The sequence below is a fragment of the Oryzias latipes genome, chromosome 6 (genome assembly GCF_053564925.1).
Source record: "Oryzias latipes strain Hd-rR chromosome 6, Olatipes_Hd-rR_3.1".
Lineage (NCBI taxonomy): Eukaryota > Metazoa > Chordata > Actinopteri > Beloniformes > Adrianichthyidae > Oryzias > Oryzias latipes.
This window is the reverse complement of record NC_136242.1, coordinates 31,744,045-31,770,476: the sequence shown is the minus strand read 5'-3', so window position 1 is coordinate 31,770,476 and position 26,432 is coordinate 31,744,045. Positions and strand designations below refer to the sequence as shown.

General features: G+C 40.7%; 2 protein-coding genes across 3 annotated transcripts in view; both read right to left on the bottom strand.

Annotated features, from left to right (window-relative positions):
* LOC101158522 (cadherin 13, H-cadherin (heart)) overlaps positions 1 to 5,657 on the bottom strand; it is a 197,429-nt gene extending 191,772 nt beyond the window's left edge. Inside the window, exon 1 of one of the 2 annotated variants that reach the window (XM_020704255.3) lies at positions 5,482 to 5,657. In XM_020704255.3, the coding sequence (XP_020559914.2) occupies positions 5,482 to 5,484 (3 nt within the window). In that variant the 5' untranslated portion in view covers positions 5,485 to 5,657. The remainder of the gene's footprint in view (positions 1 to 5,481) is intronic. The other variant, XM_078949029.1, reaches the window with a different exon arrangement.
* The window catches only part of LOC144992519 (cadherin-13-like), a 149,438-nt gene continuing 128,581 nt past the window's right edge, over positions 5,576 to 26,432 (bottom strand). Inside the window, exons 4-6 of the mRNA XM_078949219.1 lie at positions 15,785 to 15,898; positions 6,519 to 6,567; positions 5,576 to 5,634 (exon numbers count right to left, since the gene is read on the bottom strand). Coding sequence (XP_078805345.1) covers positions 5,576 to 5,634; positions 6,519 to 6,567; positions 15,785 to 15,898 — 222 coding nt within the window. The remainder of the gene's footprint in view (positions 5,635 to 6,518; positions 6,568 to 15,784; positions 15,899 to 26,432) is intronic.

The window sequence follows — 26,432 nt, the reverse complement described above, 5'->3', positions numbered from 1 at the left end:
ACTCACAGTAATGCTAGTTTAGGATGGGTGTTCAGGAAAAAAGCAGCTTATTAACCCACTGTTTCAAATTTGATTCACACCTTTTTAATATAGTGCATCGCCTTTTGTATTCCTTCAATATGTTACCCTGCACAACAACAATTAAAGGAGAGAGCGAGCGCGAGAGCGAGCGGGCGCGAGAAAGAGAGAGAAAGAGAGAGAGATTTTTATTTTTTCCAAATTTGTCCCCTCTTGGTTTTTATTCAGACACTCTGGGTTCCTAGAGGTGGATTTTAACCAGCAGTCAGACCCTAGCTTTCTTCAGTTTGCGTCACAAATACAGCAGGTAGTCACTTAAAAAAAAGAACAAAAGATGAGTTATTCTTACCATAAAGTTTTGAAAATTAGCAAAACTTTTTCCCGTCAAAAGTGTTTTAAGATTAATGGAAGCAGTCATTTTGAAACAAGGAGGACTGGTCCTTCTACTGCCCCTAGTGGAATGAGGCTGAACTACAGGGTGGAATTCATGGAGCAAATACTGTAAAGTTTGGATTTTACTAATGCGATGGGGGTCTCTGTAATGCATATCAAATGTGATACTAATAGTATAGGGTTATTCTATTGTGTCTTCCAATATGAAGTTGTGAGCTTTTTGTCCCCTTTAAATGTCACCAAGGTAAGCACAAACAAATGACTCACCACAGTTATTGTATTGCAGACCTGCAATATTGAGGGTCAAACCTCTACCCGTGTAAACAAGACCGTTATTTATCACTTCACATCCCCTCCCGCTCCTCTAAGCCACTTCCGCCCCAGCTCTCTGCCTGAACAAAGCTTGTCATAACTGCAGGGATTAGCACTCTTCTCCATTCCTCTCTGTTTTCCATCTCATTACCATTCATTTTCACACTAATTGAGCTTAATAAGAAAATAATGTTTGACATTAAATCTTTGTGAACATGTGGCCTGGCTTATCACTGTGTCTGTTGGTTTCTGCAGGACAAATGTTTCACTTTGTCAGAGCCTTGTTTGTTTGTCTAGCTCGGCTCTGGACTTCTGCTCTGACCTAATAACTTTTTTTTGTTCCGTATTTTTATGGGCTGGGCGCTTTATGCTGAAGTTCAGCTGCACTTTTTTTATTTTTATTTTCATTTTTTTAAAGGTCTGCCACATTTTGTTCCTATGATGCTTGGGTTTGCATCAGATCTGTATTCATTAAGGATGAGATGGGCCTCCAAATTTAACAGTATTGATTTATGTTTTTAAAGCCAGTCAATTTAATTGTAATACACAGTCACCTCGTCAGTTGAGTAGGATTTTTCAAGCCAAGAATAATCAATCACAATAGTACATTGCAAAAGAGGACATGTAATGTAAAGAAAAAAAAAGGAAATACAAGGAATCTCCAACTAAAACACTTATTGTTTGGGTTGTTTTTACTGAGAGGAAGACTTACAGAAGAGACCACACTCCAGAAGCATCTCTCAGTATGCCAAGCTGAATCTAAACAGAGGATTATCTGCCATTCTATAATGACCAGCATCCAGTTGCACCCAGACGTTGTGGACAGCTACAGAATATCTATAAGCCCACAATCTTCAGACGTTGAGCTGCCTGAGTGACACATGTGGACACCATTAGTCCCGATACTCCAGAAAACTCCACAACAACCTGTCAGTGGTGAGTTAAACAGCAATACTGTAGTGTTGATTATGATAGTCATTGGAGCACATATGCTCCCTCTAGATAAGGGAAACAAAAAAACAAGGAAAATAAAAAAAAATAAAGATACTCAAGACTAAGCCCAAAATGATCACAATTCATTGATTCTTTTACTTAATCGTCCATTATTATTTACCTAAACTTCTGTTGAAGTTAAAAGCTAACCTTAATCAAGTAAGGATACAATTTTCTAAAATAAGTAAAATTAATGCTAAAATTAAATGCATGCTGAAACAGGAAGAAAACTGTGGTTTTTTCACGATTTTAATCCAAAACATGGCCTATTTGTAGCTGCAGAATCAATATATAGGAGGAAGTTTGATGGATGAACCAAAAACCCACAAAACGTCTCTATAAATATAGATATAAAATATATCAACTGTAACTGTAAGTGAGTTAAAGGGCCTATTTCATTCTATTCTTAAGCCTTTCAGAGTAAAAAATATATATTTATATGATGATATATTACCATTGGCACACGAAAGAACAGAAGAGTTTTTACCTTATTTTTCCTACCCAGAAGTAACCATTCTAGGTGCCGCCCATTTCATGACGTCAACCTAGAGTTGACCTTGTGTCTCGCCAATGAAAACAAACTTTTGCAAAGATGGATGTGCACAACATAATAAAGGAAAGTGTTTAGCTGAGCACCTGGCTCCATGGAGAAAGTGGGTGTTTGTGTTAGTCTGGGGGCGGAGCTGGCAGCGCAGACTCCTCCTGGAAGGGGCTGTTCCTTCCTTTATGTTGTCACAATGTGAGGCCCCACTCCTTTTTGTAGATTGGGAGGGGCTTGGTCTCAGAGCACAGGTTTTTAGAGGAATACTCATAAATGCATGAATGATCCAAAAATCGCGTTGGGATAGGTTTTCGTGAGGAATGAACATTAAAATGCACTTAAAAAGTAAAAAAAAAGTTGATTTTGCATGAGATTGATATAGGCACTTTAAAAGTACAGAGAAATAATGAAGTCTATTATCTGTAGCAAAACAAAAAGGAGAGGGAAAAAAAGATTTATTTTAAACTGTAACATATTCTTCATTAGTAGAGATGGATCAAAAACAACTAGGAAGAAAAATATTCTATTTGGAGTTGTGGCAAATTAGATCTTTTTTATTCATTTGTTTTAAGAGAGAATAAAAAATACAACAATTTTCTGTCACCTCAAAGTAAATATAATCTTTAAACTAACTTTTGCCGACATTTTTAGACCAATTTAGTCAAACCAAGATGGTTAAATGTTCAAATTTATTTAATTTGACTGCCTTTTATCAGGTCATGGTTGTGATTTATTGCGTGATTTTCAGACAAGTTAGTTTTACCTAAAGATCAAGGTAACATTGTTGCCTTTCCCCTCCGCAGGCAGACAGCCCAACTTTTGAAATACTAATTGCACTGTTCACATAATTATCATGAGTCACCTGAAATACTAAGATTGGACAGTGAAATAGTATAAGACACCCAGATAGATTTAAATCGATAAAAAGGAGCTTTTTTAATGTTAACAGAGGCTAAGATGCTAAAAAAAAATAGAGAAACCTATAAGGAAAAGCAAGAAATCAGAGAATGAAAGAAAAATGGGGGTTCAGAATATTACACAAGTGGCAGTAAGGATGAGTCACTGTCTGAGCATGTTATGTATTCAGTCAGATTAGATCAGAACCTGCAGCTGCTCAAAGAAATCACACCTATCTCACATGAAATCATTCACTATTCCCTAAACCCTAAAAGATGATATAGTCCGGGACTATCTACTGCCCCGGATTGTCTTGCAATCGGGTCACATCCTCAGTCATTTTTATTTATTTAGTTTTTTTTTTTTAAATGGGAAACACGATGAAGTCCAAAACTAATAAATATGAACATTTTACAAGGACTATTTATGAATCCTGCCTGTGAAAACAAAGACTTTACTACGTAGTGAAAGAAATTCACACCAAGTTCTTGTTTTCACATTAACACTCTTCATGTCAGTAGGAATCTAGGTCGGTTTTTAAGTCTTTTTTTTTAATAATTATTGTTGGCGTTTTTATTTGTTAACTCAAACATTTCTACAGTGTGTTGATTAAAATCGATGCTTTGCTTAAATTCATTTTTCTGTTCTACTTGTTTTCCTGTTAAGAAACTTAACTAAGGAGAAATGTAGCCAAGAAACAGAGTTTTCCTCAGCAGATAATAACATTGAAACACAGAGATACATAAAGAAATGTGCTTACAGGGGTTGTTTTATAATCGAATGCATTTTTTTCTGTACGTTAACAAGAATCTCTAAGTAGGAGCCTCAGGTTGATAATTAGCATCGGCTGCTTTAACGAGTCTAACATTTACATTGTTTGACCAACAAAACTAGAAGGTGTATTATTAGCACATTGGACACAAAGACCTGCAAACATTAACATTACCAAATTAACTTTATATTAGCTTTTTTTCCAAATGGGTGTAGAATTTCTAGATTTTTAGACCTGAACATACACCTGAGAATATTTGTTTAACAAAAACTCATTTTTTTAATGGTAAAAATAATCTTTCCCAGTGGTATTATGCATGCACATCAATTGAAAAAAAAAATACTAAAAGGAATTGCAATAAGCATCAATTATAATCCCATTTCAGTTCAAAGAACCAGAGAACCGGGTTGAAACGTAAACACTGCAAAAAAAAATCTAAACTCAACTATTTTCTGCCTGTAGAAACTAAACCAAAAATGTCTTTGGCTTGAATTTACCAGACAAATCTACAACTCTAGTCAGATGTTATTTAGAAGTGCTGATGCAAAAGCACAAATTATTGACTAACCAGATACTTCTGGGTTTTATGGTGTTCATTAGCAGAAAATAATGACATTATTTTACCTAAACTGCCTGCAAGTCTTCAATTTTAAAGGTGAAGCTTTCTACATCAAAATAAGGCCACTGTCCAGTCTTGAACATAACTGAAGGTCAGTTATCCATTTCCCTGATTTTTTTATCTGATAAGGAAAAAGACATTTTGGTCCAAATGTTGTTAAATATTTCCCCTCGCTTTGCCCTAAGATCAAGATTCCTTGTACGGGGAGATTTTACAAAATCGAGTTAGCTTATGGAGAACATGCACAAATTGGACAAAATGAATTTAAAAAAAAAAGGGTTTTCAACTGAGGGACCTAAACAGCAGAGACATTATCTGCCCCAATCCTCCTTTGTAGCCGAAGAGAAAAAAGAGTTAAGAAAAGACACAAAACCCAGCGGACACATCAGAGGCGGGCTCTGTAGCTTCTATTAACACAAACGAAACGTCAAACTTCTCGTTGAACTGATAAAGTCCATCTTTTCCTAAATTCAAAGGCTTTACAGTCAAATTGTTTTTAATGAGCAGAAACAACCTATGTTTTTTATTCGTTTATATTTAAAAAACACAACAAAAAAAAAACAACCTTTGTTTCGTCCAAATCAACTTTGACCAAAATGGGAATTTTAACAACCTGTATCAGAAAAGCATGTGTGAAGCCAACTGAACTCATTATCATGCTGCTGAATTGCTCATTTGGGGAACGACAGATTTGGGCAGAGGGAACTGTCAATCTGGAATTACCTTCTCCAGGACATCAGTGGTTTTTTTCATAAAAATCACCAGTGAACATGTGAACAAAGCTGTTCACACTCAATATCTTGAAATTCACCTACAAATGGAGTTTATTTGCTGAAACTCAAACAAATGTCATGTTTTTAAGTTATTCCATCATTGCAGGATAGCCAAACAGTGACGCTCTGCACAGGCAGGAATATGTAGCGCAAACATACTGACCATGTAGGCATCGATGGCCTCTCGGTCCAGTGGTCGGCTGACTGACACTTCTCCCGTCTCTATGTCAATGCTGAAGATCCCTTTAGGATCCCGATCAGAACCAGGGCCGGTCAGGCGGAAAAAATGGCTCCGAGGCGTTCCTGGTAAAATTACCTGGAAATATAACCACGCAGAAATGGAAACTTATTATCAGATATACAATCTCTCTTTCCATTTTGTCACAGGGAAATAAAGAGACTTTTGAATAAGATTCATGTTTTTTTCCAATAATCTTAACATTGAATAGCTTAACGGCCGCAATAAAATGTTAGACTACAATCTAGAGTCAATTTAGCTGGGTGGTCCTCTATAGTCATGAAGTTCTGAAAATCAGAGACTAAACGGTGCCGCAAAGCTTCCTGAACAATAGAGAACGACCAGTAAGGCTACAACTGACAATGTTATCTAAACACTCTTCTGGAGGCGTTAACAACTTAATCGATCAATTGGTTTGGATTCCTATGATCCAACCAGATCGATCCGTTTGAATGAACAGCAATGTGATAGAAATTGAACATATTGATTCTGACCAAGTGCATCACAGCAGACAACACACATGTGATGTCAGCAATAACTGATTAGTCCATCATTCCAGTCCAATGAGTGGGAACACTTTAAATTTAGCAAAGACATATGATCATACAGTGTGCTAGAATGTTCTTATCATGTTCCCTTTGGATTATTTGGATGCGAAAAAAACAACAGCGGTCCGAACTTTAGGAAACTAAAATGTAAATGAATATGACATTTATTGTTGTTTCCTTGTTTGTTTGTATGCATATTTAATTTACACTTGATTATCTCGAAGAAATTCAAGGAATCTAGAAAACTTCATCTGTGCTTTTCAGTATCAGTTTTGGCTAAATATGTCCTGGATCAATTTTAGGTCATTGGATCGGATTGTTAAAAATACATTAACATCGACTATGAATCGTATTGACAAACACAAATTATGATACAAATCAAATTGTTGTTAAAATGAATTTTTACAGCCACACTTTTCAGTATGATTCTGATGTTCAGAGCAGAAACTGAGCTTACAAATGGCTGCAGAACCCAGCAGTGTCCACAAGCATCCCAGGGGGCAGCGGCAGGCAGGTTTGAAGAAGAAGAGACAAAAGAGAGCATGTTAAAGTCAAACATCACAGCTGAAATACCAACAACCATCAAAGTTCCCCAAACTCACACCAGTGAAACTGATGAAAGAACAAGTCAAGTTGCCAGAATCTGTTGAAAATGACTCTTACAAAGGCTCAGACTTCACAACCCGACAGTCAAACTGTCTCTGCCACGCTCAGATAAGAGTGCATCTGTGATATTTCATGTTTTTGTAAAACGTTTGGGTATTGATATATCAAGAAACAAAAAAATGAAGTCAATATTTAAAGCCTGTGAACAACTATCCATCCCTTCAAAATGATGTTCCATACCTACATGAACACAAAAGAATCAGCTGTCATTGTTGACTTCAATACGGTCACAGTCAGTCAAGGACCCAAATTGCCAAAAGCCGGAGTATCACAGAGGAGCCATGAGGTCACCTTTAATGAGAGCACACTTTACTGGGACAGCAGCTGCAATGAAGGCCTTTCTGCTTCCCACTTGAAAGAGCATAGGACATGTGACGGCAGAGTCACAAGCCTTTGCCAGATAAAACTCAAACACTTAAAGCCTCTCCAGTGTTCCCTATCATTTATCTTGATGTCCCGCTTTATCTTTTCCTTTGCTTTCTCTTGCTCTTAGCTCCTAGCTTGATAATGCTTCTAATATATGCATCCCCGCTGTTCTCCAAAGTTTCCACATCTCTAATCATTTTCCTCTTTTCTGTTCTATATCCTCCTGCACTCATTCCATCGGCATGTTTAGTTTGACTTTTAAAAGGGATGAGAGCCAAAGGAAATGCAAAGGCTGTAGTAAGAATGAAAACGCCTCCCTTTTTGACCCCTGCTGCGCGTGTTGACTTTCTTTCTACAGGCAGGAAACAACAAATGGAGTTTTTTTTTGGGCGGAGACTAACATCCTGGGCTTTGCTCATCTTTATGTTCCTGTGAGGCTAAAAAACAAACAGATCCATGTTCTTATTTTCCATTTTTTTAAATACTGAGAGTTCCCCTTCGATCATCTGTTGATCTATTGTAATAGTGTTCCCAGTGGTCTTTTTATTACAATTATGCAGTTTTTAGCTAAAATAAAATAGATAAATAAAAACAGAGGACATAGTTTCTGCAGAGTGACAGTAGTTGATTAGACGTTCGCCTCCGCCTGGAGCAACTCCGCCTCCCCTTTCTCTTCCCACTGCGGAGCAGGGAGCTTGTCCAGTGGATTTTCTACCTCACAATTTCACTCTTTTTCTATCAGCCTTTTTTTATCTGCGGATCCACGGCAGTTTGAATAAAGAAATACTCAGAAATGAAATTTAGAATTTAATTTTCTTTATATATGTCCTCCATCATGGAAAAAAACCCACAATTTAATGGGTCTTTAACCAGCAACTCTTTTAGTATTACTTTAGAAACCACATTGTATTTGTTTGGATTTTTCACTCAAGTTCATACTTGTATTGTTAAGATGACTCTCTGACGCACAGCTCCCTCCATTCTTTTTGTGCGATGAATAACAAGTAGGGTGTCAAGTCCGTTTTCTTTTCAGTCGTCTTTTTGTAAAAAACTGCAGATCAAAGATTAAAATATAAAAACTGTTTTTCATAAAAGGCCAAATGGCTTTTGTAATTCAATTCATAAAAGTGCAGGATGCCCCAGTTTGTGTGCAAGCAGGTGAAACATAACCTTAGACTGTAAATCTGTGATGTAAAAATTCAACTAAAATCGAGTTGTTGTTCTTTTTAAATAGGTTTGTTTTTCCTGATAAACTCCCAATGCATAATTTCATGTTGAGAGCTATAATCTCTCAGATCTCAGGTCAAATGCTGACTTTCAAGTTCAGGGTTGGTCAAACAGTCATTAAGGTCCAACTCAGCCTTAAAAAGTCACTGGGTATTTAACTAAAGCAACTTTGTCGGATTTTGAAACAAACCAAGCCAGAACTGACTCTCACAGTGCTGTTTTTTTTCTTCTTCTTTATAGTGGAAGTCCCTGCAGAGAAAGAGTTTGGTTTATTTGGCAGGAAGATCTGGGAGTTTGCTCAGCAGGACAGCACAGCAGGGACGGATATTAATGCAGAGCAGAAAAAAAGAATAAAAAGGTGGTAAGGGGAAGCAATCTTTCACTGCCCCTCTATTATTTATTATTGATTACAAATGTTTTCTGTGAAAATGATTCCAATAGAGGGAAATTAGCAGACTTTTTATTGTAGAATCACCAGTGACAGCTGGGTCACATGGAAAAAGCAAATATGAAGGAAGGGCAGCGTTCACTGAATTCACAGACGGATGTGCCAGCTTGGATGGATGCAGCAGGAATGACAGGAAAAGACGACAGAAGGGATGACAGGAGAGTAAGTAGAAGCAAAAGGAAGAAGGCAGTGTGAAGGATCACTGATAAAGACACAGTAACTTCAGCTGAGGAGTAACTGAAGTGTCAGGAGAAGTTTCGACTGATTAGGAGATGTCTCTGTGGGATAGGAGCGTGATAATCTGCAGTGCGCATACGCACACAACTGCACGCTAACGTACGTGCATGATGGCGAAGAAATGTGCACCCAGTGGCTTTGTCTCTGCTGAGGCTGTCTCCCTCTGTGTGTGTGGGAGGACTGATGGGAGAATCTCACCTCCTTCTATCAGCTCTCATTACCAGTCGAGCAGACATGAAAGACTGTGGGGCTCGGAGTGCAGCGGGAAGATGACAGGAGGTGTGGCTCTGCTACACCAAAAAAACCTCAAAGCTCTCTGAGAGAATGAGCCCCACAACAATGGATGAGCAGAATAATGTTTATGGAATCATCTATCCAACTTCCATAACACCTCCTTTTGCCTATCCTTCTATCAAGTGTCAAGAAGGCAAAGTGTGTGAAGATGACTAAGGGGTGAACACAGATTCAGTCGCAGAACGTACTGGGAGTAAGTTTTGTCTGGGAATTGAACAAAAGGACAGGAGTTTTTTGACCAGAAAAAAAAAAGGCAAACCGGAAACTACCTCATCTGCTACACACACACACATCTCTAATTTGACCTTCTGGATTTTGAGGGAAAATCCTGGTTTGTGTGCATGACGGAATGCAGCATCATCCCTCCATGGTGCCTCTCATCCCTGTCAAGGTCACACAGCCAGCTGCAAATGATAATCACCGGCTACAAAAGGACTCCTGGGACCCAGCCAGTTTGTGTGAAAGTGTGTGAGTGCCATCCTACTAGGCTTGGACCGCTGCTTTGGCTGATTGTCTCGACAGTCCGCCTTCCTAATGAGCGGGATAAAGCCGGATGGAATGGCCCGGTGAAGACACAGAAGAACAGAGGCAGGCAACTCCTCACCTCAGGATGATTGGGGAAAGAAGGGCTCTAATGAAATGACTAATCATTAACCATTGACCACAAGCGCAACAAGCTGAGGAGGGGGAACAATCAAGGAAAGGGCTTGTTGAGGGAAAAACAATGACAAGACAAGATAAGGGTCCTTTTCAGTGTCTGGACTGTGTTAAGAGGGTCACAAATGTTGGGCTCTCAAAAATTACCATGGTTCAAAATCCATGTATCTTCATATAAACTATTGAACTTAAAAATCTTAGCAAAGACCATATTTAAGAGTTTTTGTTTTATTTTAAAAAATACATCATCTTTGGATCTATTTTCAAAGCAACCCCAGTGGTCTTTTAATTATAATTTTGCAGTTTGTGGCTAAAAACTCATGTCGTTTTCCAGAACATAGCTTCTGCAGAGCAGCAACAGTTGTTTGCGTGGAGCACCCCCGCCCCTCTTCCCCTACTCATTGCTAGGAGCCATCTGTTCACACACTCTCCTGCTAGCTGACAGCCCTCACACCAAAAAAACCTAACATTACTGGTGCAAAAGAAAATGGCGAGCAATGTCGGAGCTAACCAGCCGTGCAGCTTTGAGCCAGATTCCAGCTCAGATGAGAAAAACAAAGACGTCTATGGATCTAGTCTTCTACAAGTGGATGCATCAGAATGGAGCGGAGCAGGGAGCCTTTTGGACCGCCAGGCGTATTTTTTTTACGTCACAAATATTGTCTCTTTTTGCCCCATGCGCTGCGACAGTCCAACTTTGAGAAGAAACGCTGGAATGCCTGGACCATTCGAAACCAAACCAAATGTCAATTGAAATATTATTTGCATCAGCTTTAGTTGATATTGAAAATCATTTTCTTCAATAAAAAGGGATTCACACACCAATTTATGGTGACTTGGTTAGGTGTATAGTGAAAAATACACTATACACCTTCACTGAAATGTGAAATTGAATCCCCATCTTACCAATCTAGAAGACTTTTAGAGCCAGAGTTCTAAAACTCAAAGGACATTTGAGGAACATTTACATAAAATCCGTTTCCATGTGGAGTTACAGAAGGGATTCCCATCTGCTCTGACGGTCCAGTGAAACGCTGACGTTTTCTGCGGATGGGTTGAACTCATCCCCAGTGAACACAAGCAACAGACAGGGAAAATGTACATACAGAAAGACTGGAAATTTCTCAACGCAATTAAATGAATCAATTAGGCTGAAAGACAAAGCCCTCAGGGTTCCTGCCTCACTTCTGCTGCCTCTCCTGGTTTAGTTAAACCCGGACTCTGAATGTTCAAGGAAGTTCCACAATGAGAAGAGCAAAATTGTTACAGAATATGACAATATTTTAAAATCATAAAAAAATCTGCAGACTGTTACTGTGGAACTCCACAGTAGATGACAGGCTGAGGATGCATCTGCCACTGCAATATAAGAGAAAATAGCCAAACACTTTTGCTATCTAACCATATTAGTTGGAGCTGCAAACAAAGCAGCAGTAATACTTCATTGGAGCTGTCACGTCAGGACAGACACCTCATGTAGATTTGAGAACTGGACTCTCAGGAAAAGATGGACATAAGTTGAATGACTGACAGCTCCTCCACAGCACTTAAGCCAAACTTTGCTTTAGAGACGTGTTTAAGACTTCCTCCCAATGTCCCTTGTTTATTGATAAACCTCACTCAGTTATGTACCAAAAATACTTTAGACCCCAAGTAATCCAAATGTCCATCTTTGAAAAGATAAATAAAAACATATAAAATAAATCAAGAGTTGGAAAGAATATTTGTCCAAATAGCGGAAAAGCGGAAATAATTTAACATTTACATCGCAGAGAAAACATAGTGAGTACAGTTGACAAAAGTTTTTATTTTGAAAAAGTACGGGATGCACTTTACACACGCTCGCATGATTTTCGGTTTACAAAAAAGTGCTCCGGCTCGCTCCGGCGTCTGGCCAAAATCTGAAGCCACTGAAACCGATTTGAAGCACCGGAGAGGCCGGACCGGACTGAATGCCATGTGAGTGGCTTCAGAGTGGCTTCAGAGTGGAATCACTCCGATCACTGGTAAATGTGACACCTGCTGATGACATCAACCTGTGACTGGAATTTTATGCCCCAAGTGCCAATCCCATTATTTACCAGAATTTATTCCAGTGATTAAAGCACACGATGACGGAGCAAACCATGTCCAGAAAATGTCTTTAACACTGATGATGTTATTTCAAGAATTTAGGAGAAACTGAACTTCACATAAAGACACAGAGAGAGCAAACAACTATATAGAAAATAAAGACAGTTTCTGGAAAAGATATCGTTTACATTTCATATCTTGCTGCACTAGAGAATGCAATTTGGCTTGTTTGTTAATTATTATTCTTTTTTTTTTTACTTTTGCCTGTTTCTGTTTAGTGGGCGAACACAACACTTCCTCCTCTGTCTTATTGTCTACCTGCGAGCTCCTCCCCCTACCTCTAAGGGAGCACCCAGCCACCCTACGGGGGAAGCTCATTTCAGCCGCTTGTAGCCAGGGCCTCGTTCTTTGGGTCATGACCCGGAGCTCATGACCATAGGTGAGTATTGGAATGGAGATCGCCCGGTAAATTGAGAGCTTTGCTTTCTCCTTCAGCTTTGTCTTCACTACAACGGACCGGTACAGCAACCGCTCAACTACGGACCGCAGGCTCCGACCCACCTGTCAATCTTGCACTCCAGTCTTTCCTCACTTGTGAACAATTTTGCAAAACATTTAAACTCCTCCCCCCTGGGGGAACACTCCACCCACCGAGAGAGGGCAAACTACCTTCTCAGTTTAAGAGCCAGGGCCTCAGACTTAGCGGTGCTGACCCTCATCCCACTGGGCTGCAAACTCCCCGGGTGATGGACAGCCTCCCCCCGAAGTCCTCCTCCTCGGCTTACTGTCGAAAAAACCATGTCGAAAAAACCATGTCGAAAAAACCAAGTCAAAAGCTCCCCACCTGCACTGAAAACGGTGCCTGCGAATAACTGCTTTCCCCTTTTGAGGCGCCAAACAGTTTGCCAGAATCTCTTCGAGGCCAACCAAAAGTCCTTCTCTATGGCCTCACCGAACTCCTCCCAGGACCGGGTTTTTGCCTCTGCAACAGTCCGAGCCGCAGCTCGCTTAGAAACCCGTGGTGCAAAATCCCAGAAAAAGAAAAATACCACATAAATTCGGTGTTGATACTATGTGCTCAGTAAAGTGCTTTTCCTTTTATTACCTTTCGTAAAAAAATTGCCCAACTCAAACTTGTTTAAGACCAGAGGAAAGAAAAAATGATTCAGAAAATAAACAAGTCAACTACTTTAAGTATGACTGATTTTTGTTGCTGCACAGTGAGATTCTCCAATCAGCGGTGACTGAAGTGGCGTGCACTGAAAGGAACATTCAAGCATATCAGTTTCATTGCATGCTCCAGCTGCTCTTTGAGTTGTTGTGAGCCGTTTATGGGCCCCAAGGGAGGGTAGGGTAGAGACCTCTGTATCAAAACAATTCCACAGCTAGCACGAGGTGTGACATAAACAACAAGGTTCTTAACCTTCCCCAGTGGGTGCCGCTGACAGCCAGCCTACCTTCCATCCCTCTGCATGCACACACAGAGTTGGTGCACAAAATTTTACCTCGCGCAATCTAGACTCTACTTTACTTCTGACGGCTTATCTTCAAGATGGAGGAAGGGAGTGTAAAAAGTAAGCGGTTCCCATACGGAAGTGCAACGTTGAATAAAAAGAGGGAAAATTATTGGTGTGGAAAATCAATTTTACCAGGTCGCAAACATATATTTTCTTTTGGGTGAAATAGCCGACATTAGCCTGTCTCCTCATGCAAAGCTGATGTGGAGGCAGAGGAAGGGATGGACGGGTGATCGGATGAAAAGAGAATGAATGAAATGTGCAAACTGAAAGGGATGAGGAGCAGGAATAGGGCAAAAGAGAAGGAGGCCCATGGAGTCCTGTAGATATAGAGGAAATAAATAATGCAACATATAGACTTTTTTTCTATTTTCCTACAGCTGACCCTTAAGATGCTACGGGAATTATTTTGCATTCCATGTGGTTCAAACCAATATGCTGACTCTTATTTCTATCCAACATGGTTGGGTTCAGCCGAGAAGAAAGGCGGTAACTCAAGGCTCTAATATTACTCAACAAAGCACAAGTACAGTATCAGTATTAGGTAGATACCTTGGCTCTGAGCTGCTGTCATGCTCTCCAGGGTACAATTATTCTGAAGCAAGGCTCAGTGTGAGATATCTTTTAATGCTAGTCTCAGCCTGTGTGAAGATGTGGACAGACTCCCAGTGCCGATTGTTATCAAAGACACTGTAGACTTATGCAGATTCCCCACTGAGGTATATGAAAAATACATGTCATGCCATACAGGCACATAAACTTAAGCCTTTTGGAACTTGTTATGGGATGAATAAGTAAGGGTTAATGGCCGACAAAGTGTGCGTTATTACTTTTTAACGCACTCCGTGGAAGCCTGAACCGTTCGTCGCGAAAGGCGTTTAAAAGTAATAACCGCACACTTCGTCGGTCATTAACCCGCTTATACCATGGTCACTTACAAAATAAATAAATAGTAACCAGTTTTTAGTCCTTAATTCTTGTTTTTTTCCAATTTGGATCGCTTTTCTCACAAAAAGCGGACTATTTTTTACGTGATGCGGCACGTAAAAATCACCCACTTCGTGCCGCACCACCGCTGCAGTCAAGATTCGGCGATATATATATGCTGATCTTTCCCATGGGTTAAATAAAGCATCAGTTCAGAGAGAAAGTTCACCTCTTACCGCTTGTTTTTGTCCAGATGATGAAGCAAAAGGTTGTTTTGAAGAAGCCAAAACATTTAAGCTAGGTGACCTGAACTTCTTTTTTCACAGTGCGGTTATCCTGTGGTATATCACTTTTTAATGCACACCCAGCAGCCAATCAGAATCGATTATTCACCCGGACCATGATACAAAGAGAATTACCTGCAGCACAACAAAATTTCAACGCCATTGCTTTCCCATTTCAAAATGGCATGAAAATAATTTTGGTAGATAAGTTATAAGTAATGAGTGACACTGATAAGTTATCAAACATCATCAAACTGTCATTGGCTTTTGCAATAGGGCCAAACCTGACAATTAAAGGCTTTATCACTAATGAAGCATCATTTAAAAATGAGCTATAAACTCTGGAGTACATCATGCAAAGCAAATTATATTCTTTCATTAAAAGTGTTGCTTCTTCTCTCCATCTTTTGAATCCTATTAATGACATGGAGTCTATACTTTCAAATGTCAAAACCATCGTCCTAAATCCCTACAATCCTTTTTTTGTTCTTTTCATCAAATGAAGTTCTCCCACTCTGGGCTTTAACCAATCTCAGTGAAATTTGGTCTCAAACTTTAATTCTGCAGCTGACTGCACCCAATTCCCCAGAAACAAACCGAAAATAAAATATTACACATTTATTGGTTATTCTGTTTTCCAAAAGCAAAGGTCAAGTGCATTCATATGCATGTGCAGATGTGAGAAATTTTTGTATTTTATTTGAGAATAAAAAACACATTTGGCATCACTGCCAGAGGTGGGAGTTGAACGGCTGACAGTTGATTATTTTACTTCAAAACAAAAATGTTCAGAAACAGTTTTTTTTCGCAATGTATTTAGTAATAGTATCCACACAAAAAAAGGGTATTTATTTGGCATAGAAAAGCCAAATGCTTTCCGAAAAAGTTAAAGATTAGAAAACTTTTCAGTCTGATCACAAATCCCCTGCTCTTCAATGGATGGATGGGAACCCAACAACCTTCCCACATTTGTGTGTTTCTTACCCTGCCAAGAACCCTGGGAAAAGGGCCTCTCTGGTTCTCTGTTACAGTCATGGGGGGAGCAAACAGGGATCTCTTGGATCTGTACGGCAGCCTCTGTTCCAGGCGCATGATATCCTGTGACAAAACATGGAGAAGCATTAACTTTCTTATTGTTACAACAGTTCTAGCTTCTAGTTGTGAGTATATTTGTGTCAATAAGATCACACAATCCATAAGAACCCATCCTTTATTCACGCATTAGCTATGTCATAGATGTTGGTCATTCAATCCACAAATATTCCAAAAAAGATGCAATGAGAAAGTGGAAAGAGGTTCAGCTAAAACCCCCACTAGGAAACTAACAAACCTGCAAAACAGCAGTATAAAAAAATAAATAAAAAATAAAAAAATCCTCGACTTTGTTCCTATTAAATAGTTTATTGCTTATGTTTGGTTGTTGCCATTTTTTGGTTTGAGAGTTTTAACTAAATGTATATTTTTGAATGAATGCTTTAAGATATTAAGTTCTTAAATAAAGACGGATTTGTCATTTTTCCTTTTTAATTAATTTTAAAATATTTTAAACTCCAACTGCTCTTCGACGGTCGTTCTTTCAGTCTTATAATTGTTATTTTATTACTTTTTAATATTTTCTAGGATATTTTTGTATTTTTTTAAGATTTCGATGGGTTCTTGTTCTTGTTGCTTTGAGATCCAACCGTATGTTTGAAAAGCTCCAAACAAATAAAGTTAATCCAATTATATTGTTTGGTCAGGACAACAAAATCCAGCACAGAAAAGAAAAATTCACCAAAAAACAGGTTTTTCTGAGTTTCCACTGAAATTGCTTTTTCTATAATTCTGCTTTCAGCCCTCATTTTAAATGAAGACAGCAAATGATGAAGAAGAGAAAAAAAAAAAATCAAAGAAAAAACAAAGCCGAAAGAGAGCGGGGAAAAAAGGTTTTGGTTAAACAATCTCATTGTTCAACCAGATGGAGCCAATCTGAAATGTTGTTTTGATCTTGAAAAACACAAAAACATAATCTCATTTCATTTTCACCCTCCTGCTGTAGTAAACAAGGATGGGGGTGTTTACTGTTTAACACAGTGAAGGATTCTCTCCTCTGTACTTTGATATCACAGATGGAGGTGGAGCATTTCTGCTTATGGGGTTTATGAAAATAATTTCTGTCAGAGACGCTGTGAATGCTGGGAAGAATCCTGGCAGCCAACACGGAGGTGATGACCTCCAGAGGAGGACAGTCTGCTGAACGACTGCACACCTGGACGTCAGCCGAGGAGCAACAAAAAGCTGTTAAACAACTGAAACAATTAGCCTTTATGAAAAGAATTATGTTCATTTGCATTTTGAAACAACAAACGTCATGTATGAAACATCCGTCAAGTAGAGTCATGTATGAAACATCCACATAAAAAATTTTAGACGTGGATTAGCCTTTTTTTTTGCAATCCTACTTTTGGATTTTTCATTACTTTCTTTTTATGATATAAAATGGTATTAGTCAGAAAAGGTCTTCCCAGAGTAATATAGCATCAATGTTTTCTTCCTTATTGTATGCACATACTACAAATATTCAAAAGTAAAGCTAAAGGAAAAGGCTTATCTGCTTGGAGAACAAATCAAACACTCACTTCATGCAAACGAGGAATGATCTTTAAAAAAACAAAAACAAGAAAAAAAACAGTCCCACTATCTGTCACACACCTAGGTCTGCGAAATTTGTTCCCCGCATTTGACCCATCCCCTTGGGGAGCGGTGAGCTGCAGACACAGCCGCGCTCAGGAACCCTTTGGTGGATTAACCCCCCAATCCAACCCCTTACTGCTGAGTGTTAAGCAGGGAGGTATCGGGTCCCATTTTTTAAGTCTTTTGTATGACTCTAAGAAAGTGAAGCAACATTATTTGAATATTATTTGAATATTTTACAATAATTCAGTTTGTTTATGTTTTTAACAATCTGTTGGTCGCACCCTATGCCTGAATCGAATGAGTGTGACGTCATCTAAGGAAAATGATTTACTACAAGTGAAGTCAGTTCAGTGACAAATCTTTTGTGACGCCGCCATGTTGGGGCCAGACCTCGTCAGTAAGCAGTGATTACTGAGTCAGTCTGAGTCAACGTTTCTATGGCAACCACCCATAGTTTCATAGTTAAATGGTTTGACCCTGTTTTTTAAACAACAGAGAAGCGAAAATTCAATCCAGCGTTATCTGAATTATTCCCACTTTTTCCTGGAAATAGTTTTGAAACAGATCCTTTATCAGGGACGAAAAAAAAGCTGCTATCTTTGAAGGTTATTTATTTTTTATTTTGGCAGCACCAGTTGTGATGCCAAAAACGAGCACTTCACACAAATTCGCTCCCCCTGTTCCACATTTGCTTTTCATCGGTTGCCATTAATGTTTGCTCAAACGTCAGACTTTATGCCCTTGATTGTGGCTTTTTTTTAATCCAATATATCTGCAATTATAAAGTCCATTTTCTGAGTTGTCATCATTAAACAGCAGATCTTTCAGTTTTTTCTTTAAATTCAGCATCATGTTTATAATGATAATGTTTATATTAAAAACCTTGTAGCTTTTTTGTGACTTTCATAAACCACTTATTTGAAGGACAACAGTTGAAAAACCCCATCCATCCATCCATCCCACCATCCATCCTTCAAATCCACTTAATCGCTGAGAAAAACTTCCAGTAGAGGAAAAAATAATAAAAAAATAAGGCTAGCAACTGATTTTAAAATCTATAGCCTGCTTTTCCGTGGATTGATTTGCATTATGACACTTTGCTTTGTCCATCTTTTACACAAGAGCCATACATTGTTTGCAGCACAGCACTGTTAGTGTGTAAGCAGCAGGCCGTGTAATGTCGTTGGTTAAAAGAAGCTGACACAGTTCTCAGCACAGTGTGGATAATTAAAAGAGGAAAACATTGACTTCTGTAAAGTAAGAATTTCTTTTCACAGCTTTAAGAGCCACTCCAATGAAAAGTGTGTTTTTAACATGTCCTTGTGGCTTTTTTCTCATGATGCCAGACACATGTAAAGAAAGTTTGGCCTAAAATTGTATTTATGAGTATTTCTTTATTCAATTCATTGTGATTTAAAGTTGTTAATGTAGAAACTACAATCCACAGACCATGAGCTCCCTGCTCAGCTCCATTCTGATGCATCCACTGTCAGATGAATAGATCCATGTATGTCTTTGTTTTTCCTCGTCTGAGCTGGAAATTGCCAGTTCATTGTGGGGGTTTCAACTGCCAAAATCGGAGGAATGAGTCCACGAAGGAGGAAGGCATAACATTTCACAGGTAAGAACTATAATTTATTTATTTTAATGCTGCAGGGTCTTTGTTAATAGTACACATGTTGACATGCATGATGCTACAGGGCTATTATCAACATGTAGGCATGATGTATGTACAATTTGCTGTTGACATAAATGTAAACTTTATTTTGTTAAACCTATATACTGTATACTAGGACTAGGCTATTATAGTAATATATATTTATACATCTCTGACTCAGTGACTGAACTTTTCTTGCAGGTTTCCAATGGATTCAGACTTGAGGAAAACGTGGGCCTTAGCAATAAAAAAGGCTAACCCAGATGGATCACTGTGGTTACCGACTAACAATACAGTCTGACTATGTTCAAAACATTTTGTGGAAACAGATTTTGATAAGAAGTCAGACTGTTCGCTTGAAACCCGACACCATACCATCTGTGTTACACAAACTGATCACTCACATGAATCAGTAAATCTATTGTTTTTTTTTTTTTTTTTTTTTGTTTTTTTTTAACTTGTCCTGTCCAACAGCTGGGCAGACAGACGAGAGCTGTGGGCCTCTTGTGTTGGACATATTTTGCATTAACAAGAGGGGTTATTCATCTTCAGACAAACCAAAGGTATGTCTGAATAAACCCCTTTTGTAATTGAGGCCAAACTTTAATTTCAATCATGTCTGAAAATCTTTGGTGTTGGACCGGACGGAAAAGGAAAGAGGGGAAGAAGAGAGAGGGACGCTAGAGAGGGGGGGGGGGGGGGGGGGGGTAGGGGGTGATAATAGGAGGGGAAGGGGGATAAGACCATGAAGCAGCATAAAGCAACAAGTTTACTGGTTGTTAATCATTATGGTAAGGTTCAAATGCAGTACAAAAAGGGCGGGGCCCGTCCACACACACACTCAAATGTTATAAACACACCTGCTAGCTGCAAAAATTTCCACCTGTCGACATGTACACAAAACAGATAGTGTTCACACACGCATACTTATGCCTTAAAACCAACTAGTGTGGAACATTTCAGTCATTCAGTCATGCAAGCTATTAGTGCAAAGGTGAGCTAACACCAGTGCTCAGGTGAGTGTTTATGTTCTTCTAAAATGGATGGTGGAACGTGAAAAGAAGGAGGGAGAGTGCCCAGCCATCCCCACCCCAAGACCCCCACCGCAGCAGCAGCGGCAGCCGGAATCCCCCCCAACGCCACACGGGAACCGGCAGGGAACAACCGCCGCCCGGGCGACCAAGCCCGCCACCCAGGCCAGGGCCAGCAGGGCCGCCGCGAGGCCCCCAGAGCCAGAGGCCAGGGAAGCACGGAGGGAAAGAGAGCGCCGCCTCAGCCCAACCAGGAGAGCAGCCCCCCCGCCGCGCCGGGAGAACCCAACGCAGAGCCCCACCGGAGAAGGACGCCCACAGCCCCAAACGAGCACCCCACCACCACCCAGGAGTTCCGGGCATCCCCCCGCCCCAACCCCAGGTACGAGCCAGGACCCCCCAAGGGAGACCCGCTCCGCACTCCAGGCAGCCATCCGCCCGGCCCACGGTTGGTCCAGGGAGGAGCGAGGCAGGGGGCCCGCCGCCCCCGCCCAGGAGGGGGGAACCCCGGGGAAAAAAAGAGGGCCCACAAGGGGTGTTATAAATATGGCCCGACCAGGCTCGGCCACAGTTGGAAATTTGGCGGGGCCCAGCACTCAGGAGCAAGGACCAGAACCCACCCCCCAGGGACCAGACACCCCCGGCTCAGATGTAATGTGAACTCCCCCACCGCGCGGAGAGAGCACCGCCGGGCCCAGGAAGCCGGCACCCCGAGGACACGGCCGCCGTTGCAAAGGGGCCCGCACCCCCCACCAGGGAAGAGGCAGGGGACAGATGGACCCAGGTCCCACCTTCCTTGCAAAATGTGTGTGCGTGTATGTGTGTTTGAGATGGTGCGTGTGTGCATGTGTGTGTGTTTATGTTGGGATGTATATATTGAGGGGGGAGGGGTGTGTGTACTAAGGGGGGTGCAGTTAAAATTGGCGGGTAGGGCACTAAGGGGACATCTCCTGATTACTCACAGTGACGTCCCCTCACCCTCCCCACCAAGGGGCCCTAAATGTCTAAGGTGCGGTTAAAATTGGCGGGTAGGGTGCTAGGAGGACATCCGCTGCTTGCTGGCAGTGATGTCCAAGCACCCCCCCTACCAAGGGCCCTACATGTCTAAGGTGCAAATAAAACCGACGGCAACCATAGGAGGGGGGGCCACTGCCTAGTAAACCCCCCCCCAAAGGCTCATCGCAGGCTAAGCCCCCCACCCCCTCACCCTATTATGAGGTTATATGAGGAAGGGGGTAAGTTGGGGACAGCTGATAGACTGTCCCCCGGTGGTCAAACAGCTGTCCCCCGCCCCCCCCCCAGCAAGGGGGCCAGGCCCACCCAGCCCAGGGGCCCCACCCCCGGAGGCGCCGACACCCCAGGCCCAGCACCACCCCCCCCACACAGAGAGAGAGGAGCCAGAAAGCGCCGGCCCCCCCCGGAGCAAGCCCAGGCCCCCACCCCCAAACGCCGGCCCTAGAAGAGCTCTGGTCAGGCCTCGACGGGACCGAGGCAGCCAACCGGCCGGGGAAACCGCCGATGGCCTCAGCGGAGACCCCGACCCGTCAACCCCCCCTGCCCCGTACCAATAGTGGACCCCCCCCCCTCCCCCAGGATGCCCCCCCACAGGTCAGGGCCGACAAGACCCCGCACCCCACCCCCCACCCCCAGACCCCGCAGCCGAAGCGGAGGACACCCAGAGCGACCGGGGGCCCCAAGAGGGTTGTCCCGTCCCGCCCCAGAGCCAGGGAAGGGCCGATCCCAGCCCCAGGCGTAGATGGGAAGCCCATTGTTTTTCTTTTTAGGGTAAATCTATTGTTGACTTTTTGACTTTTTTTTAAACTTATTATTTATATTTATTATTATTATTATTGACTTATTATTGATCTATTATTATTTATTGTTATTAATATTATTGACTTATTGTTGAATCATTGTTGGGCTTTTCTAAATAATTTAAATTAAATGTCAAAGAGGTTTAAAAAATCTAGTTTAGAAATTATTTTTAAAAATTCTTTGTAACAATTTTTTTATTTGTAAGAAGTCCTGCAACTATGCATTTTTCATTAAAGTTTGAGCTTTCAAGGCTGACTGTTTCTCTTACTTAACAACAAATGTGTATGAATATATTATATAATATATTATATATATATATATATATAGGTATAGATATATATCTATATAAATATATATGAATTATATAAAAGCTACTTAGTTGCCACCAAAGGCTATAGAAATCATAGTCATGTGGGCGCCGACGACCTCACCAAGATGGCGTCGCGCTCCACCACCATTGGGCAGGCTTCACGAGCGGGCGTGTCTCCTCTAGCGATATAACTCATTGAGTAAGAGGCTATAAGCTAGCAGGATGGAGTGTAAATAAAGGGATGATGGGAAAAAAAGTGCAAGCGTATTCTCTGCCCACAAGTCAGAGGCGAATTTCTACTAAACTACTGCAGCTCAGTTTTTTTTGATTTAGCCAAAAAAAGCAATAATCACAGGTAAAAGTCCACTAGGAACATTTTGAAAATAGATCAAAAGAAAATCTGAATGGGACTTGTCTACTGTCTTCATTTAGCAGAAAACACACAAAAGAACCGCAACAATCCATGATCAAAAATACAAACCCAACAGAAAAACACAAAGACGTGGCGAGTGGTGTCTGAAATGGCCATTTTCATCAGAGCCACTCAGGGATGACCTTTAAAATGTCAAAGGCAGAAGTCCGAAACCCAACCTGAAGCTGTTAAACAGAATTCTATCCAAAACGTCTTGTATTTTCTAAAAAAAAAAAAAAAAAAAAAGAGCACAGCCAATGCGGTGTGTACATTTAGGTTTCTAATACAAGCAAACTTTAAGTGCTCCAATTACAATTCACATTGTTTCTAAGCTTTAAAAGATATCAAAAGGAAAGTATGAAGGTGGAAAGTATGAGGTGGACGGCAAACTGTTAATGTAAGTATTTTCAAGAGCTTCTGAGAGACGCTGGGGTTAAGATTGTGCGACCAAATCCACATCTCCACTTAGCTGAGATAGAGAAGGACTGATGAGGCTTTAGAGCCCATCAATGTTCTGCAAGAGGATCAAGAAGGTGAGATGAACTGAAAAAAAAACCCCAGCTGACTGGAGAGATGTGTTTAGCGCTCAGTGAGGATGGCTTACCATATGTCTCACACGAAAGGTCACTTGCAGCTCTACTTTCTTTTCTCACCTTTATACCTCCTACTTTACAGATACACTTCATTCTTTTTTCTTCCATAGAAACAGTGTCTTCTCACTTTACTTTTTTCTTTGGGTGATGAACAGTCTTCTTATACATTGGTGACACAGTGAGAGAAGGAAGCCATGAATCTTTAATGTGAGCTGGTCATAACTTTCCGCTGCACCATTGACCCTGATGCAGCTTCAAACATTTGATTCTCCAAATAATCACATGTTTCCGCTTACCAATGAAAGACGAAGATCTCACAGGCACTGAAGCCACTTGATGAGCCTCAAGGAAACAAAGGACAGCCTGTGAACAGTTTGTATCAGCGTTGATATCCCTAACTGTTGTTGAGAGTGCTCAGCCTATTTGTTTTTCACCATTATCTGAGCTCGCCGTTTCTTTGGCAGCAATGTCATGTCCTTGTCTACTCTGCCATTTTCACCCTCACCCTCAAATGGAGACTAGCCATTACTCATTTCTGACAATGTACCAGAGACTTGATGAGAAATGGACAATAGCAAGGCCAAGGCTGGTGCCAGTGGAGGCGAGAATCTACAATTATTCAGCACAAAATAAACTCGTACTTCTGCAGTAAAGTCAAGCACTCAATCAGCGCCTGGCGAGATCCGTTTGTTCAAACATCATACGTTTACATGAGAAAAATGATTCAATCCAATTCAATTCAACTTTATTTGTATGGCACTTTTCATGCTACAGAGCATCTCAAAGTGGTTCCCATTATAAAATAGATATTAGTAAGATAAAAAAAAATAGTGCTTAAAATAGCACATCGTAAAAAAAATAATAAATAAATACATAAAAAACCCAACACATACACAACCCACCAGTGCAACCAAAAGAAATCAAATTAATTGTTAAGATTTGTAAAAACAAGTGAAAACATGTGAACAAATAAAAACTATGTTAAACTATGCTTTACTAAAAAAAATGCATTTTTAGTTTTTTCTGAAAACCCTCCATAGTGGAAGAAGCCCTCCCGTCCTCAGGCAGGCTGTTCCACAGGCGAGGCCCACAATGCTGAAATGAGGCCTCGCCGTGGGTTTTAGTTCTGACCTATGGGACCACCAGCAGACCTGCACCCTGGACCTGAGGGCTCTGGGAGGCTCATAAAATAAATCTGATAAAAGTGAGACGCCAGTTCCGTTTAAACTTATATAAACTAATAAAAGAACCTTAAAATCAATCCTAAAGCTGACTGGGAGTCAATGCAAAGATTTCCAAGCAGAGAGTTTGATGCGTTATTGTGATCAAACAATTATGATGAAGCAGAGCATAGTAAGAATCTGAAGCCTTATGATGCAGCTTCACTTGGATCATAGGATAAAGGTGCAGTGATGATCCCCTTTAGACTCCCTTGTTCATACTGATTTCTAAAAATGGGCACCATGGTTGTGTATAATCTGCAGAATGCTGGCATGCAAACTGTTGGTTTAGGTGACCAGCAAGTCTCCAAATTAGGGAAGAGATGCTGAGCCGGAGCATGAAATTAAAGGAGCAATGCTGCCTGAGGATGGTGTAAACAATGGCTGGCTGTGGTCAACTGTTGGTTCAGAAGGAGTTGGACAACAGAAAAAGGAACAAACAGACAGGTTCTAGCTGGATGTCATCAGCGATTCTCAGGTCAGTTTCTGTCCAATTAATCAAGCTTTTGTGTCAATTTCATTTCTTGAAAACTCTTAAAACATTTTTTGGAATATATACGGTTTGCTTTCTGCTTAGTGGTTAGCATTCTCACTTCACAGCGAGGTGGCCCTGCTTTAAATCCTAGCTTTGTGAAGTTTCTTCTTGTGCATGCGTGGGTTTTCTCCAGACACTACAGTTACCTCCCACTGTCCAAAAGCATGTTTATTAGCCAAATCCAAATTCTTCCCTACCCCTACCCTTTTCCCTACCCCATCCAATTGTAGGGGCATTTGGAGGGGTAGGGCTGTCTGATTTTTTTTTTTTAACGGTTAGCCCCTCGCGGCGGAGGGAAGCCCAGCCGTCCGTGTTGCACTGTGCAGCACAGGAGAAGTGCTTTTCTTCACGTGGGTGTGCTCTGAAGCACAGAAGTGTACATGTATATGAAAGTATTTACTCTTTGTTTTAGCATGACCTCTTAAATGTATAAAACCGATGTGTTTGATGTGTTTCTGAGCGCTAGCAGCTCCGTGCAAACACAGGTCACCGGCGACTATTGGTGACGCCAGAGTGGGATTATCCCCCTCATTTGAAGACACAACATCACCCAACAGCAGCTAAAATAGGCTCCAGCAACCCATGACTCCAAAAGAGATTGAACAGGTCCCAGATGTGGACAGTGTTTGCTGGTACTTTGGGCTGTGTCTGAATTCTTTCCCTACTCCCCAACTACTGAAAAACTATGCCGCACCGAACCATCCAGTGTTCCGGATTTTAAAAGCAATTTGGACACTATCCTCACTACTTTTTTTTTTTTTTTTTTTTTTTTACAGGAAATACGACATCACCAATTTCACAATGTATTGTGGTCTATATTCACCAATCTAGTGATTGTTGGTGCACACAGGTTTTTCACAGAAACTTTTGGGAAATTTCTGGGGCATTCAATTTCGGAATTGTAGATTCAGACAGCTCTACAAAAGGGCGAATGCACTATATGGTGCACTAAGTAGTGAGTAGAAGGGAATTGGGACACAACCTTGTTTCACTCTGTGAAAAACAAATTAGCAGATTGTCCCACTATAACTCAATCTGAGTTAAGATGTTGAGCAGTTGCACTTGGCAATCTTTTTTTTTTAAACATAATGATCGTTTCTTCAACAAAGTTCCTTTTCAATTAAGTTGGTTCTGGCATCAGAAATTCGTACTTTTTGACCCGGTCTTCAGATTTTACCTCGAAAACTCACAAAGTACTTGTTTGGCCTTGGTTACAGCTTTGTGTCTGACTTTGAAAGTTTAAAAAGGCTGAAAAAGATGTTTTGCAGAATTGTTATTCAGCACAAGTGAGTGGAAACATGCAGATAAAACAAATGTTTGAAGAAAGCTAATGTTGGGTCACTGGAGTAACAAATGCTTCTGAAACAAAATTCCATCCAGAAT